Here is an 18,004-nt window from a genome sequence, read left to right as displayed (position 1 = left end):
CTCAGCAGAGCACTGCGCAGCCTTCCAGGAACACACGCAGTTCAGTGCACGCTTTATCTGTCCCAGACCCAAAATGAGCTGTTGTGAGCAAAAGCCTGCAGCCACACGACAGACAGTGTTGCCACAGAAGAGGTACTGCACCGCTTCAGATACCGCTGCCCTGTCATCCCCAATACTGTGACGCTTGGATTTCAAGAAGGGAGAGCTGGGACTCTGCCCCTTTGGTCATTATTGCCTTAGAGGGGGTGGGGAGAAACTCAAAAGAAACTCTTTGGGAGCCGAATGCCTGTTGTTGTTAGAAGGCTGCACTGCGCGGGGCTCCAGACAGATTTTACTGATTCTGAGGCACATACTATTACAGATAAACTTATGATTAAGTAAGTCAAAACAAAAATATTAAATGGAGGGTTAAATAATTTGTCCTATAGGATTCAATTTCACATTTCACCTGCTCACGCAAGCATCTCCTGTCTGCTTGGATCTGAACAGCCTACAGCTCAACTCTCAGAAAGGAGGTGCTGAGAAACAAGAGACTGAAGCTGCTTGCAACAACAACAAAAAAAGGATATAAATATAAAAAGAGGTTCAATTTCAAGCACCAGTAACACTGCCTGCTCAAAAGCCCAGGTGTGGCCACCAGGGAGACTCCCAAAATCAGGAACAATATTCAATTAAAATAATAGACCGTACTATTCTGCAGCTGCCAAGATTCCCGGCTACAACTCCCAGAAGAGTTTGCCACCTGCCAAAATTGTCTCTAACAAAGCAAGACTGCTCGACGAGATGAAAGCAACAACCCCACGCTGGCTTATTCAGGAAGGACCCAACTTCAGACCACGAGTCTGCAGGCATCAGCTTCAGCAAATGGGATCTGTTTCACTATCCAACAGCTGCCTCTCAGCTACTGCAGAGCATCAGCTTTTTAGCTTCCTTAGAAAAAAAAAACCAAAACACAAAACAAAAAAACCCTGGATTCGAAGCATCCAAATATGGCCTGTTGTACTGGAGCGTTTAAATCCTTGGGGGGAGGTGGGCATCGTCTTCCTCTGCCACAGGCAGCGCTTACTCCATGATGGCCCGGTACAACGCAGGTTCAATGTAGTCTTCGCGGTAGCGCGAATTGATCACTCTTTGCCTCTTCCTCTCTTGTCTGACCTCCTTCTCTGCAAAGATCTCCGTGAAGCGCATGTCTGACGCTATTGACTACGAGAAAAACCAGAATTAGTCACGAGAACACAGATCAAATCCCTGCCTCCACATCCTCCTACTGCACGTAAGAAAGAACCGAGTCAGGAGACTTGGGAACGTTCAGCCTTCTTCAAAAACTGACTGAACTCGAGAAGAAAAATATTTGAGAGTGGATTTAAAAGCCTTGGGATAAGTTTAGCTATTTGATTACAGTTCACTTAAAGAATCACAGGTTTCAAATTTAACAGAGTAGCTAATTTAAGTTCACAGTCACTTTCTCGAAGAAATAAACACGCTCATCTGTTCCAACTTTCAAGCAGTCTAGTACATCCTGTGCCTTATGGAGCAGGCGTGTTTCAACACCTGGTCACGAGATTCAGCTGTGATAGGTTCTTTCCGAAATCTTTAACATCCTGTGTGCCTGCCACTCTTTGCTATAAACTCCCATCTCTGCAGAAGAATTAAAGCCTCTCCAGAGCAAGAAGGAACTTTGCTTTCGCAGCCTGGTCAACTACCAAACTTCATGACTGAGGAGAGCATCAGATTGTAATCTGCTGCTGCCATGCACTCAGCTTGCTGTTCAAGGATAAATTAAAAAGCTGAGCTTCTTTAGGAGGTGCTTGCACCCCGTTTACCTACCAGCCTTGACTTCACTCTCTTAGGAAGCTCCTCTTCAAGAGTATACACATCATCCCTTTTCACCATCAGCTGTGACCCATCTTCAAATTCCACCTAGAAGGAAAAATAGGAGTTGTTCTGCCAGAGGTCTCAGAAGTCAAACCCCTTCCACAGCTACCCAGACCTGCCTTCTCCTCCTCACAGGAGCCGCTCATGAAATAATCTTCTGTCACTTGAATTCTATAAGATACACATGTAGGTATGCAAACTGCAACAGAGCTTAACCAACTCTTCACCAATCTCATGACAGTAAAAGCAGTCCAGCAAGTTTTGGAATATTCTTGTAACAGCTAACAAAACAGTCTGGCTGGTCACTTTAATACAGCCTGAACATTCATCCTTTTGGAAGTATGCAAGGAATGATGCACTCTCACTGAATAGAGAGAAGCAAACTTGAACCTATTTTAAGTAGTTTAAGCTACAGGAACAGAGTCTGCTGAAGAACTGAAGACCAGCAATCTTTCACAAGCTGACACTCTCAAGTAGGTAGCCAGATAGAAGTAAAGCTGCAAGAAACCACTTTGCTCTTAACTGCAGCAACTGTTACCAGCATCTGGCATTGCTGACAGCACTGAGTAACTTCCCCTGATGTGTTTAAGTGTGACTCCCCCATAGCTCTGCTGGCTTTAGGAACAGCCACGTTAACATGATCAGCTTGTTATGAAAGATGAATTTTCAGACCACGATTTGGTACCTGGTACATCTGGATGGCGTGCGATGCGACAAACTTGGCTCCGTAAACTTGTCCGTCTGTCCATCTCACCTGCACCACTTCCCCTTCAGCAGGAGGACCTAACTGAAGACAGTCTCGACTCTACAGCATAAAGGAGGAAGATGGGAGAGACAAGGAGAAGGGGAAGCAGCTTACTTATGTGAAGATTCAGCAAATCACAGGGGAACCCATCCCAGCCACACTGCACATCACCCCAACAGCTAATCCGTTTTAGGGATGGAGAACTAGGCTGAGAGACATCCTTTGATGTCATCTGTATTTGAAGCCCAACAGCAAGCCCAGCTTCAAAGTACTTCATGTAGGAAGAGTACGCAAGTGTCAGCAAGCTTTCCTTCAGACATACCACTGCTAAGCAGCCCAAGATGAGCTGTGCTCCCTGCTACAGCTGTTCTTGAGAGCCCTCAGTGAAGTCAGTCTCATGTAACACCCCTGAGGTGCTCTTGCAGCACACCTGAGCCACAACACAACCTAGGGTTGGAACAATTACCAAACCCCCTGGTGTGCCTGCTTTGCAGCAGCAAGGATGGGCTCACATCATGTGCCCTCTACCGGAGCCAGACCCCACTGCACAACGTACCACAATATCCTCTGGATACAGGTTATCACTGAAGGAACCATCATCGAAGTTGACCTCGTAGAAAGTCTCCTTTGCAAGGCTGACCACTTCACATTGATAGAAGCGTCCGTTCTTGTGCTTGCTGATGACTATCTGCCCAGGTGACAGATCCTGGAGTGCAGCCTTAGCTCGCTGAGAAGAGAAAAATCCCTTTTTACACAACCACTCAATAAAGACCATGCTGAGGACCATAGCTCCAGTGCTGGCAGATAAGGAAGCAAAATATTTTAACTTGGGTAAGTAACCCTACTCAAGACACCACCAGCAGCATCTTTAGAAAAGTTCTGCCTCTGGTATTTCAAATGTTTAAAGCCTAATCTGTTAGATGCCACTGTCCTTAATTTACTTAGTAAATGAAGCTCTCATTCTTCAGAGCAATGCAAGGCCTTTACAGTAAATATTCTCTAACAGACTGTTGTGGTTGTGACGGCTAAAAGCGCTAATGGGAACTTTAGAAACCAATCCATCACTTAACCATGGAATTCTATGACCATTCATGCAGACTGCTGGAGTCCCAGCATTAACTCCTGCGTATTAAATATCACAGCATAAACCCCACTATTATCCCTCCGCACAACAGCCACAGGAGGGATGTAACGCTCTCAGTCCTTCTGCAAAGCAAAATACAATAAAGGACCTGACTAAGATCCCTTGGAGCAGCAGCAGGGTTGAGATCAGAATCCAAGGGGATTTTTTTCACTTTTACTCCTTCCGATTCTCTCCCCCACCCCACCAAGGAGAGAGAAAGCAAACAGCTGTGTCACATTTAGCTGCTTGCCAGGCTAAACCACAACACACTGTTAGGTTATGCTGAAAATTCTAAAAGAGCTAAGCCTGCAATGAAGTTTTAAACAGATTACACAATGTAAAACTTCTCAGTCCCTCCAAGACACTGCAGTTCAAATCCTGGGCATCACACACCCACTCACCTCTGCCTGAGACGGAGTCTTATGCCGGAAGCAGGTAATGAAGACAACAAATGGCCAGTCATCGGGCTGCATCATGACCCCTGCTGCTTGGGCACAGCTGACGTGGAAGGATGTGGGACACCGACCGTGTGAGCACTGTACACAGCAACCTGCAATTCTCTTTCTTCGTTTCTTGCAGAAGATGCATTTCTGTGGATGGGAAACTAGAGGTTATTGGTTGGCATTAGCTTTCACGCCACCAAAAAGGCTAGCTGGTTTAAGTGTCTGATACTGTCCCATTTATTCTCTGTGAGAGCACCACTACTTTCTGATTTAAAAAAGCAGAAAGCTACCAGTTCTAGTTTATGATAAGGCAGTAATTAATAAATTTAAAGTAACTCCATAGATGAAAAATGTACATGAAGTATCTACCACCTCAGCATGCAGAAAGCATGTGATCCAAGGATGCTACCAACAAGAGACGCTGGATTAGATCAGTCTACAACAGTCCAAAGCCAACAGGGCCTTTCAGCACATGGCTATGAAGTTACACAGAGATGAGCAACCAAATTAGAATAAAAGGCAAAGACTAGAGACCAAATTTAAAAATAAAAAAACCACAAACCAAACCACAGAAGTAACAGTTAAAATTCTATCACTAGCAGCAGTGACCCAAATACACTTGGGTTAGGCCTGATGGGCTGCTGTAGGAAAACAATATTATCTGTAATCTCTTAGCATATGCAAAGCAGTTAAAATTTCCCCCCTCAACACTGAGCTGTTAGAAGAGGAGTTAAGTACAGCTTTTTTCTCGCTGAAGACCTTCACCCATTACACAAACACCTCAGGTATCCTGAAGCATCTCAGGGGTCAACAGCAGTCAATAAAGCAAGACAAATGCTAGGGATTAGAAAAATAACACACAAAACAAATGCCACCAGGATATCACTGTATAAATGTAATTTGCCACATACTGAAACCTCTGCCCCTCTTGTTGGCTCCTCATCTGAATGAGCATATACTAGAACAGGGAAAGGTTCAAAGAAATGGCAGCAGAGACAACTGCCATTATCCATACAAAGAATAGAGCAGATCAAATTCTTCAGTCATGAGAGATGACTTGGGCTGGAGGGATAAGCAAAGTCCCCCAGATTCTGAACAGACTGGAGAGAGACTTTGAAACCCCATCAGTGAAGCGTAGGTGATCCTTACCAGTCTGAAGCGCTGCAGGGGGATTTTGCCAACATCTACGGGACTCCGCTCCGCAATGTTCACAAATTTTGCCTCCAGTACAGCTACAGCACACATCACATGAACCCACCTGTCAGGATGGAAGTGGGGAAAAATATGCATTAGGTCAATAGAGAACGCTTTGGAGTTTAAATGACTACAGTTCTGTTGAAGTTTGCCATATAAACCATGGTAAATAGTCTCCGAGAACTAGTCGTGTAATCTTCCTTCCTTCCTGTTACTGCTGATGACAAGGCACACATAAGGCAAACCAAAAACTAAGTTACTAAGCTACTAACGAGCTTAGCAGGAGAGCAATTTAGTGTGGCTTGTGCTGGTTGCATACCTGCATTACAAAAGCACACCTGATAGGTTTACTCCTTCACAAACCTGTCCCATAACAACTGCTCAGTCACTACTGAATTACTTTTGAGACCTTGAGCAAGAGGTTGAGGCTCCATATGATGTCCACAAACTTTCTGGAGGCCATGTTTCAGTCACTCCATGGTGCTACAAAGTCTGTTCCACTGCTATTTTGCATCATATACCTGCAGATGATCCACCACAAAGGACGCAGGACAGGCAGTTGTATGCAACGGACTTGCTGCAGATGTACCCTGAATTTCAATATGTTGTGCTGCTTAAAGGTATGGCTGTCCTGTGTCTCCATCACCACCACATTACATGAGAAATCAAAACCCCCTGTGAGGAGGTACTGTTGAGTTGCTATCTCATCAGGAACCTGCTTTTATGTGGTACATTCTACCTCAGCACTATAAAATGCAAAGCAATTAACAGCTGCTGTTAACAGAATGCAAGTGAGGCATTACCTGAAGGGATGATGATTCATGTGAACACAATGAACACACTTTACCACAGCCCCCCACAGTAACACACTGTGTTAAGTGCTGTCGCTCACCCTGTTACACTAATGCAGGTATCAGCTTTACTAGCTTACCCCCTCAGCTACTTAGGAATTGAGCTGCTCCCTTAAGATCAGAAAAGCTGGAACACTCACTTGTCATCATTGGCTCTCTGCAGTGCTCCTCCTCGTAATGAGCACAAACAGCAGTCCTGGCACAAGAAAGAAAGCATTAGCTGAAAGAGTGGAGTCCAGAGCAATATCCTTGCTTCACAACTTCCTCCTTAAAATGCATGTCCAGAGGAAGCAAACAGTTTCACTGTCAGAAGGGAGCTAACTACCTTGTACAGATCTTTGCTTTAGCTCTCAAAAGCTGCTGCCCTTAGGGCAACAAATACAGACTCCAAGTCTGCTGAAGGCAAGCAGACCTACCACTGAACACTTATTCAACCTATTTGTTGTGGTTTCCTTTTACAACCGCAATGCCCCACATCCTTTGAGGATGTGTTAAAGGATCTGGAACAAACAATTCAAAAGGCTGATCCATTCTGCTGACTGAAAGTCTATATAGTTTTTTTGAGGGAATCTCATTCTTCTTGCCTTGTTCACAAGTTCACACCTTCCTAGTTAACAGTTACTTTCTGTTTTAGAAATAGGAGCTACCACAAATTAAGACAAGGGAGCTATTCCCACATTCATGCAGAATATCTGCTCTGTGACTCAAGCGAGTTCAGCAGCTTTGCACTAGTTAAAATGATCACTATGGCTTAAAAAGTACAAAAAATACAACAGACCGCTTCCTAAAAATTCTCTGAATTGCCTTTTCAGAGGAGAGAATAAAAAACCCAAAACACTACGGAAATGAACTCCGTAGCAAGTTCCCAGATGTACCCAGACTCTGCTTTTAAAAATCTTATGAGAAACTTTACCTCTTCTAAGGCATTTTCCGTACACCTGGAGCACATCCAGTCCTCAGTGGCCTTGTCAGGGGATACACCGTAACAACCTAGGACAGACACATCTCACTTAAGAGCTTCCCTAAACTCAGACCCATTTCCCTAAGGGCCCAGAAGTGAAGCAGAAATTAAAATTAAGGAGCCTAAGGATGATGCTGTGTATTTCAAGTTATCCACACAGCCAACTCCACCTTTTAACAGGCAGCATTCAAGTATACACCATTCAGATAAGGGCTGGACTTGGGCTATTTGTACTGGTGGAGGCTTGCTATGATGTACAGACTCACTACAGAGAGCACTGGAGTTTAGGGTTGAGCCTAGGGGCACTCACTGGCATGAACACAGACGTGGCAGTTCTTGCAGGTGATGAGTACGCTGGTTCCATCTTCCTCTAAGTAGGGAGTTGAAAGACTGAGGTCAGTGCTGCAGCCAGTTGTAGTAAAACACATTTCAGGAATCAGGGGTTTGGTTCGGATCTTTCCATCCACAGCAGCTGGAGTTACTTCAGAGGTCTGACTGTTGCCTCCACACTCCGTCTATAAGGGAAAGCGAGGAAATTTAAAGTTTTACAAATAAAACCACCTTACATCATCTTTACTCACCCATTATTCCATATATAAATCCAGATATATGCTTCCATTCAAGTTACCTTTCTTAACAGCTAAACAGAAATGAACCTCTCTTTGAAGAAGTGTTTCAAACCATCCTTTATACCTCATAAGCCACCACAGAAGGAGCTTGCCTAATCTTTTGAAATATTACTAGCAGAAATTGCAGTAGCAGAACGAAGCTGCACTGTCCCTCTTACAGTGCATCAAAAGGCAGGGAAAAAAAGTCCAGGTATGGATCACAGTTGGAACAGAACCGACAGGTTTTCAACAGATCTTGTTTATTCAGATTCTGAATCTACAATGAACACTGCACAACAGGCAAAGACTAAAGACTGAGGGAAATCTGTAACATAGCAGAAGAAAAATCAGCTAGATACTTTCCTTCTTCACAAAGGAAAAGGGAATATTTGTCTGGCATTTTCTGCCAATTTTCTTTATTTGAACGGGCAACTGAAGTGAGTTCCCAGACTTGCTATAAACTTTCTGAAGTTGGAACAAAGACCCTAACCACAGCTCCAATCTTGGAAGTGCTTCTCCTTCGCTGCCTGCTGTCCACAGACATTTGAAAACTTGCAGCTAGAGTTTTCTCCTTAATAGTGCTTAGAACTCAAAAAAAGAAGCTAACAGAACTTAAACTGTCCTCAAATTGTTACCTTTATATACCTTTATATTACTTTATACACCAGCTAAATCCCTATGAACTATGCAGCTTCTATGTAGCATTTCCAGTCCTAATAAGAACCCACTCTCAGGGAGAAGCAGGAAGATCAAACTGAACCTATGGTCTATGGTTTCCATGGAAATTGGGAACTATATGCAATATAAACCCTCAACAAAAAAAAAATGAGGTCTTTATTTCCAAAACTGTGGTGAACATGTTTCTAGTGCCACCATAAGCATACAGTGATCTCAAATGAATCAAACAGGCTTAGCACATGGGAAGGGACAAGCTATCTGTAAGCTGCAGGTGGAACACACCATCAGACAACTATTCAAGCTCCCTTACAATTACTTAACTCAGGCACAACAACAAATTCAGTGTGAGATTTCTGCCTAAGCATTTAGTCAACATGACAAAGGGGTTCTGCAGCCCATCCCAAGCTACGCATTGCCACAGCCACACTTTTAGTAAAGCCCTTTTACATGCCATAGCTACTGTCAATATGGATATACTCCAAGAAAAGACAGCTTTCTATCTGTGCCATCCACAAACACAACCCTAAATCCTTTTAAGTAAAAGGTTTTCTTCCTTGCCAGCTCCCCAAAGACCACGTGCTATGAGTGGAATTAAAGTGTTTTTAAAACAAGTGCAGAAGTGAAGGTGTCAGTCTGGAAAAGACAAACGGGATTTCATAGCTCCAGCAATGACCAAGCTCCATTCTGCAGCTTTAGCAGAGGCCACAGAACACAACAGCTCCTTCTGAACTGAGCAGCTGTGCCAGCCCCTGGGAACCCCAGGCGTGGTGAGGTTCACCCAATGGTGCTCTCCTGGAACAACTCCCTGGGAAGGCCACAGCGCTGACACTGCTGTTGTTAACTGGCAATACGCAAACCCACATTTTTAAAACTACGCAGCAACCTATTCAGCCATCTCTATGGTAACATTAACAGCCTTGGCCTACATACCTGGTAGGTCTGGAAGAGCATACAAACAGCACAGTAAGGAGACTGCTGAGCCATGGTTCGATTGTATTCTTTTTCAGCCTCAAAATTCGGTGGCCGATTCTGCCACAGCTGGCTAAGTGGCTTGGCCCACGCCTCTGTCTCCTCAGCCTCCTCTTCAGCAGTTAGCTGCTCCGATGCCTCTGCAATAAGAGATCATTAAGTCAGTGATTATGAGTCCATTTATAGATACCCCTCTGGCAAATGAAACTAAATAAGGCAAGAAGCTATGAATGGAGATGGCAGAAAGACTGCCAGAAATCAGATTTACAGAAGAGCAATGGGAGCCAAGAACTTGGTCTCCTTTTTAAGAGGCTTCTACTAATCAAGCAACTGTACAGACACAAGATGCACTTATTGGGTGAGAACAGCACCAGCTCCAAATTACGTCAAGACTGAGGCTATCAGCCAAAGAATCTGGTGCTGTGGGGTTGTTTGGGATGTTTGGTTCATTTTCTTTCTTTCTTTCTTTTTAAATCATGAATATTTACATCAATTACGCAACAGACTCTAGCACTAGTTTAACTTTCCTTTCAGACCTGTGACTTTCCAGAGGATGGAACAGCGGAGAAAGAAGACACCACTTGAGAGAAAAGTTTAATGATGCAAGCACAAAAAAAAGAGAGATAAGCACCTTGTCTAGGATGCAGAGGTGTCACTTGCTGACTGTTCATTGCCTCTCTACAGACTCCCAAAGAGCGCAAGGCTTACTCACCATCGTCACTAATGCAGTCTTTAACCAAGAGCGGGTGATGGCGTGGGAGCTTGCTCAGCGGCTGCCGACGACCCTTGGACTTCTTGCTCTCCTTCATTGATCTCAGGTACTCCTTCGCTGCCTGGACAAGGAGAAGGAATTCAGCAGTCAACTGATGTGTGTCCTTCTGACGTTATTTTTAAAGGGATTTATTTTGAACTTAGAGAAGGCCCTGCAAAATGCACACATGCTTCCATCATTTTATTTCTAACAAACTAACTTCAGCTCTAAACTAGTTTAAGTCTTTGAAAGAACTGCTTCAAGCACTTCTGCTACGAAAAACCAGACAGAGCCGCTAGCTCTGTTGAGCCACTAGAATAGAAACTTTTCACAGGTCCCAGCATAGCTTTGCATGCAAGTCTGTTCATACAAGAATCATGTAAGAGACAGAAACAACCAAAGACCAATTCTGGAGAAATCCTCAGTTTGTGTGTTAAGTTAAAAAGAAAAAGTAATAAAATATTAAGAACTACAGAGTTCATTGGCATCTCAAACTAACAGGCTAAAGGAAACTTTAACCCTCTCTGCTTATCACCTGCACTGGTGTCTTTCCAGACAGACCGGGTGAAGGAGACTACAACAGTTATTTCATCTTCCCTTAGCCTTACACACATGACACACTGACAAAATTGCTATAACCTGACAAGCAAGGCACCAAGGGCAATGATTTTAACAGGCCAGGAAGTCTCTCAGTAGATAAGAGCCTCTCTCCCCCCTTTTTTTTTAAAATCTCCTATTCCTCTAAGAGCAGAAGCAAATCTTGGATTAAATGCATCTTACGTCTTTCTGAATTTCTTCTTTTCATAGAAGAAGCCAGAGAAGAGCACGACAATCATTATCTCTTATCTCCTACACAGAGTTGGATACAAGATTTTTAAGGAACAGAAATGCTTTTATTCAGATGGAAATTAGCACTTCCAGTTACCATCTGATGGAAAAATTGTTTTGAAATACACCAGACTGGGGAAAACAGCCTCCATCCATTCAAAATTTCACCTTTTCCCTCTATGGAGTATGCAATGGAAACATCAGCATCAGCAACAGAATTTCTTTAGTTTAAAAATCCATGAGAACTCATTATCAGCCTCCCACTCTCTAAACACAGATTCAAAGAGGGAAACAAAATAATTTGAAAAGGTACCAGCAGGTAAGATTTCAACTACTGCAGCCTTCTCTTGGGTGGTCTAATAAAACATCCGCTGGCATTTCCTAGACACTCAGATTTACTTTCTCCCAACCATGAGCTTTTGTCCCATTATTTCTTTTTTTAAAAGGGACACACAGATGTACATATTTTTTTTATATATGTGTGTGTGATTTTATATTAAAAAACCTCTCAAACATATTAATGTGCTCTTAATAAAGGCTGGATTGAACTGGATTCATTCTAGGTACAAACAGGTGTCTATGTCTATAAAAAGATATGAATCAGCCTGTAACACAACCACATCAAAACCACCCAGCTACCTTTTCCCTTAAAACACTTAATTTAGAGAAGTTCTCAAAACAAGGGATCTCCTTGTTTTCTAGAAGTAGGAGACTTTCATCTTAATTCTTGCCGGTTTAGCAAAACCCGTAGGTATTAAAAAGCACATTAACAACTAAGCAATCTGCTATGCAAACACCAATGGAATGAAAATGTGATCTGCCCAGGCAGGAAGCGGTGTCAGAGGAAATCCATGAGCACGCACTGCAGCCCTTGCATTTTCAGTACCGGTGCCGTTCATACCTCTGCCAGTTCCTGCTCGTTCACGCTGGCAGTGGCACTGGCTTTCTTCCCTGAAGTCTGTTCGCTGTCAGACCCGCTGGCGTCCCCTTTAGCATAGCTATGGACTGTGAGCACCCCAGCTGGCCCAGGAGGAGTTCGCTTTGCCAACGCTTCGGTCGATTCAGAGTCGGAAGAAGCAGAATACGCAGGGGAGCCGGGCTGGACGCTGGAAGCTGAACTCTGCTTCGAAGCTGGCAATGCTGAAGTGGAATTTGAAGCATGTGAAATGGAGAGATCGAGTGCAGCTGCTTCTTGTTCTTCCTCTTCTTCCTCCTCAAGCTTCACTGTTTTCAGTTCTTCAAATTTAGCTGAGTCCACGCGATCTAGGAGAAAGGATAATACTGACTTTTTCTAAAGTCTGGGCAGCAGAGAGAACATTTGTGCAAACATTTGCGCAAAGCCGAACAGGAAAGCAAATTACTACACAAAAAAATGACAGTAAGTCATGTGAAGAATAGATTATGAATTCAAACACCTATAAAATTGTGGTGGCTTAGAGAGAGAGGGATTAAAAGCATCTGCTCATTGCTTCTTCCAGTGCAAGAACTAAGGTATATCAAACAAAACCAGCAGGCAGAGCGCTCAAAATAAACAGAGATGATCCTTTACACAGTGTAGCTAAATAACTCAGCTGCTGGCCACAGGACGCTGTGGGTAAGAGGTTACAAGGGTTCATGGGAGACTTAACAGAAGAAAAATAAGAACCCATAAACCAACAGAAGATTATAAAATACAAGCTCCAAAGGGCTGGAAAACAGAATACTGGAGGAAGGCACAACATGTCTGCCTTGTTCTTGTACTGCTCCATAGCCCCTTGCTCAAAAGCTGGAAATACCGATTTCTTAAGCAAGTCTGGTGCAATACTTCCTGTTCCCTTTAATTCAGCTGAAAGGCAACATCCTCTTGACCTACCTGGTCAGTCACTGAAGCAGCTACAGGATGGCTGCCTACAGCTTTGCTCTCCTCTAACATTTTTTATTAATGTAATTTTCACTGGAGAATTATCCACATCTGGGCCACAAAATCTAACAGTTTAAGCTGTGGTTATTTCGTACACTCAAACCAGTGTCAGACAAATTTAACTAAAGGGTGTAACCTAGAATTGTTCTAGATGCACTCTTTGGTCTTGAAAAAAATCAAAAAGCCTCATGATTTTAAGTTTCTGAAGTGCTTGCCATGGCTCAAAATGGACATGAAAACATCCTGCCAACTAGGATCATATGAAAGAGTGCCCCAGATTCAGCTCTAGCAGCTTCTCTCCCTGAATAATAATATCCCGTCCCCTCGTACCAGGATAAAGCCTGACACATCATTACCTGGAAGCTTGAGCCCTTTTTCACCCTGCGGCACAAGTTCACTTGTAGGTCTCTCACGAGGCTCTGCCATGTCTGCTTCATACTGCTCCTCCTTGGGGAAAGCTTCACTCTCGCTTACCTCCTGAGGCACTTCCAGGCAGACCCTGTGCCTTTTTGTTCCTATGCGATGCTTGGGGATGCTGCAGAAGACAAACCCATATATGAGGTTACCAAACATATAAGTGTGTTGAATTCCTGTCTGGATGCACAAAATACAGCCTGGTTTGGATCAGTGTCTTATGAGACAGGATCACGCAAGCCAAAGAGTTTCCAAATTATCCTGAAGTGCTTTCTTTGCCTTTACCGAAGCAGGGTCAGAAATCCTTAGGGATGACTCCTCAGCATCTGTTAATCACGTACTGGGCAGCTAGGCTCTAGCCCAACATTCTTCCTCTTGAACAACAACAATAACCAATGATGAAAACCAAAACAACAACAAAACCCCACCAAAGACAGCTTTAGGAATAGCAGCTGACACTGGCTGAAAAAGATTGAACTGCACCAAAGACAGCTTTAGGAATAGCAGCTGACATTGGCTGACAAAGATTGAACTGTAAAATGTAAGACAATTAGCCTGTCCACCTTCAGCGACCAGGACTTGCACACTGTTGTCACAGCTTGCAGCACTGATGATAACAGAATTTGCTAGCAAGTACCACTCCATGATCCCAATACAGCCCCTTTTTCTTCTGGTGTCCCAGTGTACTGTGCACACTTCCAATCCAGGTCTTGGATGTCTGACCAAAAATGAAGAACTACCTTCCAAGCCGGTGCATTTTCTGTCTACCACAGACCATCACCAGTGTGGACTCAGACAGTAAGAAATAGTAAACCCTATTCACAAAAAAGCAAATTATTGCTAATGCTGACTGCTGCTGTTCTATCAGAATGGCACACGTTCAATTGCAGCTGGGTTTAATTTCTAACAATCCAACAGAAAAAAAGCAGAGGACTGTATAAAGCACTACCTTTTTGTCTCATCCCCATCTGCCTCCTCTTTACATGCATCGCCCGTTTCCATTTCCTCAGCACACTGTTTCCCATTCTTGACTTTTTGCATGAGATCCCCTTTGAGGAACTCTGCTGCCTCTGTAGCGTGGTCGATGACAGTCACGTCCTTCCCGGCTTTCCACAGCTTGTAACGATCTGGCTGGTACTTCCTCACAAACACATCCATGGAGATCTTCACCATGTCCTTCCGACACGAGCACTGAAGTCACAAAAAATATTCAAGTAAGGCCACATACCCAACAATTCTACCCTGCATTCCTGTATCATTTTGCTTTCAGGAACTTAACTGAAGAAAATCCCACAGTTGCACATAATTGAGCCTCAGAACCCTCAAGGCTCCTTCCCAGGAAATCAAAAGGGTATATATTAAGTTACTAAAAACCGGGCAGAAAAGCCAGCAAAAACAACGAAACAGAAAACCAGATGTTAATCACAATAACTAAGAAAGCAAGCTCACCAGCCAGAGTTGCTGGTAGAAGCTCACTGTTTTAAAATGAGCCCATACAAAAATAGCCAGCAAAATCAGAGATTATAATGAGGAAGTCAGAGCCATACATCCTCTGGGTGTACCCAGAGCAGTAAAGGTTCCCCTCATCCAGCCACGGTAACAACAGGTGCTTCAAAGCTTCCACTTCACTGTAACTTCTAAAAACACAACCCATGTTTGTAAGGCATGTCCACAGGGACACAACACTATCCGGTCTAAAAGTTTAGCCAAGATATTTATTTTGATAAGTGACTTAAGTTACCAAAATGTCCTTGTTTACTGGGACAGAGTTTTAGAGTCAGTTTTCTATTGAGGAAAACTGCAATTTTCTGAGGACTACAACACTATTTCATGGGAACAAAGTGACAAGACTTTGTTATAGTTTTCAGCTAAAGCTGGTATGGGATGGTCACAGTCTTCAGTGATCTTGAGACAAACAAGTGCAGGGGCTGGGGAAAGCAGAAACCCAGGGTAGCTGACCCCAGGCCGACCAATTACCATTATTCCATACCATAAATGCCACATTCACTGCAAACTGAAAGTTTGCTAGGGACAGCTTTTCTCCCCTCTTCTTCCTTCTTCCACAGCTGACATCCTGAGAGGGACTTGTCTACCATCCTACTCCTGAGGCCTATCCCCCCAGTACTGGCAGAATATAACTCTGTGTACTTTACATTACTACTGTTATTGATATCTATTATTTTACTAAATCTACTTCTGTTTCAGCCCATGGATCTCCTTTCTTCGAACACCCCTGCCCAAGTGGGGAGGAGGTATCAGGTGATGGAGCAACTGCATAAACCACAACACAAAGTCAGACTTCCAGGCTAAACAGTCAAGAAATAATGGTTAAAATATCAAACAAAATACTAAAAATCCTGACCACCAAGCACACCCTTTCATCTTTGGAAAGACAACCAGGCCCCTGCTCTTCTTTGCAGCCTCACTTGTTCTACACAAAGCTAGAAAACATGTTGTATGCTACCCATAGTTGAAACAAGGACACGAAACAGGAGGCTGACTGGACACTGTTACTGTAGCAGAAAGCAAGCATCGCATCTTAAACGGACAAAGCACTTAATTCACTCCCTTAGAGAAATACTGGGGGCTTAATGAGCCGCAGAGCATTAGGTTATTTGTACACAATAAGAGGGCAACAGACCACTTACCAGTACAGACTGCTTCCCATACTCGATCCACCGAAGAGTAGCGAAGTTGGTAGATTCAGCACAGTTAAAGCCATGATTAAAGCCAGCATGATAGCTATAAGGAAAGGTTATCATGAACTCTCCAGCCTCCTGTGTCACCTAGAAAACAATTGAGACACCACAGTGTTATTTACAACCAGAGTGTCTACTTGGTGGGTATGATAAAAGGAGGTCCTGTACAATTCACAGAGCATATCTGAAAGCCCCAGCCACAGACGGTGGTTGGAGTTACTCGCTGCAATGGACAGACTTGATATTTATCTTCACTGTTTTCCTACTTATGATAAGTATTTGTTTACTGAAAAGCAACACTCGAGAGTTTTTACTAAAACACAACCGGTCAAAATAGCACAGAAGTGGTTATACACATGCAGTACTCTGACAAGCTATCTGAAGGTCACAAAGACACTTATCTGTATCAGCTACAGCAGTGCCTGAACAGCATCGAGAGCCAAGGAAAATTTCTAAGCACACAAAACCTGAAAATTTACTACTGCCTTCTGTTGCAGCTCATATTCAAGTACAACCCTCAGTCAGCCTTCCACTGCTGCTCTTCAACATTTCCCCACTGTCTAACAAAGGTTCTTGACAACAAAACCCCTCAGCTGCCCACGCAGATGTGACAGTGCCTCTAAATAAGGACTCAAAAACTACATCTTCCATGCGTGCTGTGGGGAGGGGGAGTGGCAGGTTATCACCTTAGAAAGTAAGAAAGTCTAAGAAACTATTAGTGTAATGAAAAACATTAGGAGAGAATAAGCTGTATTTTCTATTGGGGAAGCAGCTCACAACAAACTGAATTAGCAGGGGAAATGTCTGAAACAAAAAAAGAACAATCTCTCTTCACTGAATGACACAGCTAAGCAGTGAAGTTAACACAGGAAGTTGTGTAAAGTGTTTAAATTAAAAATCAGAAGACAGAGCCTTTGTTTTTAAGAGTCCTTGACAGATTTTTCTGTCCCAATCTCTTTCAGACCCCAACTGACAGATAAATGGAGATACAGTGGGAAAGAATTGCCTTATACCCTCCCTGTTCCTGTTTTCCTCGCTAAGCATCTGCTATTGGCTGTTGTTAGAGATGTGACAGGGCTGCAAGAGCCTCCTGACTCAGCTGGTATAACCATGATTATTTTTCTATACCTTATCAAATGGGATGCCGTATTTCTTCAGAATTGATGGAGAGATGAGGGTCATCTTGTGACGGAGAAATGCTTCACAGCTTTGGGCACTTCCTGGAAAGAAACCTGTTTAAAATAAAGGCAAGGAGAGATGTTACTGTTCTGCTGTGAAATAAGTTAATTTTGCAGTAATTTTTAGGAAAAGTTACTGTCTAAACAGTGTTTTTCCCTAGGCATAAAAGTATGGACCACCTTATCCAGAGTTAAAAAGAGCACGAGACTGCACACAGAAGTATCTTCCCTTGGCTATAACCTTCCAGTTCTAATAATCAATAGCTAAGGATTTTCTCATTAAAGGTTAGACAGACCACAACTGCAGTATTTGTAACGTGACATTTCTCTTGCATGTGCACTATAAACAAACACTCAGAAGCAATACAATCTGTATTACAGAAGGCAAATTATCAGTTTAGTCGTAATCTCGTAAATGTTACAGGCACGGGGTACTCCAAAAAGAGCTGAAACCTGTTGCAACTGTGTGTCCCACCTCCCAAAAGGGCAGGACGTAAAAGAATTGCCCAGTTACCTTTTGCAAGTCTCTCCAGTCGCTTCCCATGCTCTGGAGGGATGGAGTACCTGCAGTCATAAGAACAAGTCTGTTACATTCAAGTGGCATGACGAAATCTCAGTGTCTGACTGGAAATAATAAACTGGCATCAAGGCACGAATTACTTAAAAAAACCTAAATCCTCCATCTCCACACTGTCTCATTCAAAGTTCAACGATATAAAACTAAAAATATTTATCAAGGACTTTTACCTCTCTATTCCAAGAAAAATCAAGAAGCAAAAGCTGACCA

At 43.3% G+C, this 18,004-nt stretch overlaps 1 protein-coding gene across 1 annotated transcript in view; it reads right to left on the bottom strand.

Moving 5' to 3' along the window:
• Positions 1-388: 388 nt before the first annotated feature.
• KDM4A (lysine (K)-specific demethylase 4A) overlaps positions 389-18,004 on the bottom strand; it is a gene marked incomplete at its 5' end in the record, with an annotated part of 21,217 nt that continues 3,601 nt past the window's right edge. Inside the window, 17 exons of the mRNA XM_010188552.1 lie at positions 389-1,203; positions 1,828-1,920; positions 2,561-2,680; positions 3,177-3,347; positions 4,145-4,333; positions 5,336-5,444; positions 6,372-6,427; positions 7,145-7,221; positions 7,503-7,707; positions 9,409-9,587; positions 10,160-10,280; positions 11,928-12,289; positions 13,283-13,461; positions 14,290-14,531; positions 15,989-16,126; positions 17,168-17,271; positions 17,732-17,781. Coding sequence (XP_010186854.1) covers positions 1,063-1,203; positions 1,828-1,920; positions 2,561-2,680; positions 3,177-3,347; positions 4,145-4,333; positions 5,336-5,444; positions 6,372-6,427; positions 7,145-7,221; positions 7,503-7,707; positions 9,409-9,587; positions 10,160-10,280; positions 11,928-12,289; positions 13,283-13,461; positions 14,290-14,531; positions 15,989-16,126; positions 17,168-17,271; positions 17,732-17,781 — 2,536 coding nt within the window. The remainder of the gene's footprint in view (positions 1,204-1,827; positions 1,921-2,560; positions 2,681-3,176; positions 3,348-4,144; positions 4,334-5,335; positions 5,445-6,371; positions 6,428-7,144; positions 7,222-7,502; positions 7,708-9,408; positions 9,588-10,159; positions 10,281-11,927; positions 12,290-13,282; positions 13,462-14,289; positions 14,532-15,988; positions 16,127-17,167; positions 17,272-17,731; positions 17,782-18,004) is intronic.

The sequence above is a fragment of the Mesitornis unicolor genome, unplaced genomic scaffold (genome assembly GCF_000695765.1).
Source record: "Mesitornis unicolor isolate BGI_N332 unplaced genomic scaffold, ASM69576v1 scaffold1860, whole genome shotgun sequence".
NCBI lineage: Eukaryota > Metazoa > Chordata > Aves > Mesitornithiformes > Mesitornithidae > Mesitornis > Mesitornis unicolor.
This window is presented reverse-complemented; position numbering and strand designations above follow the sequence as displayed.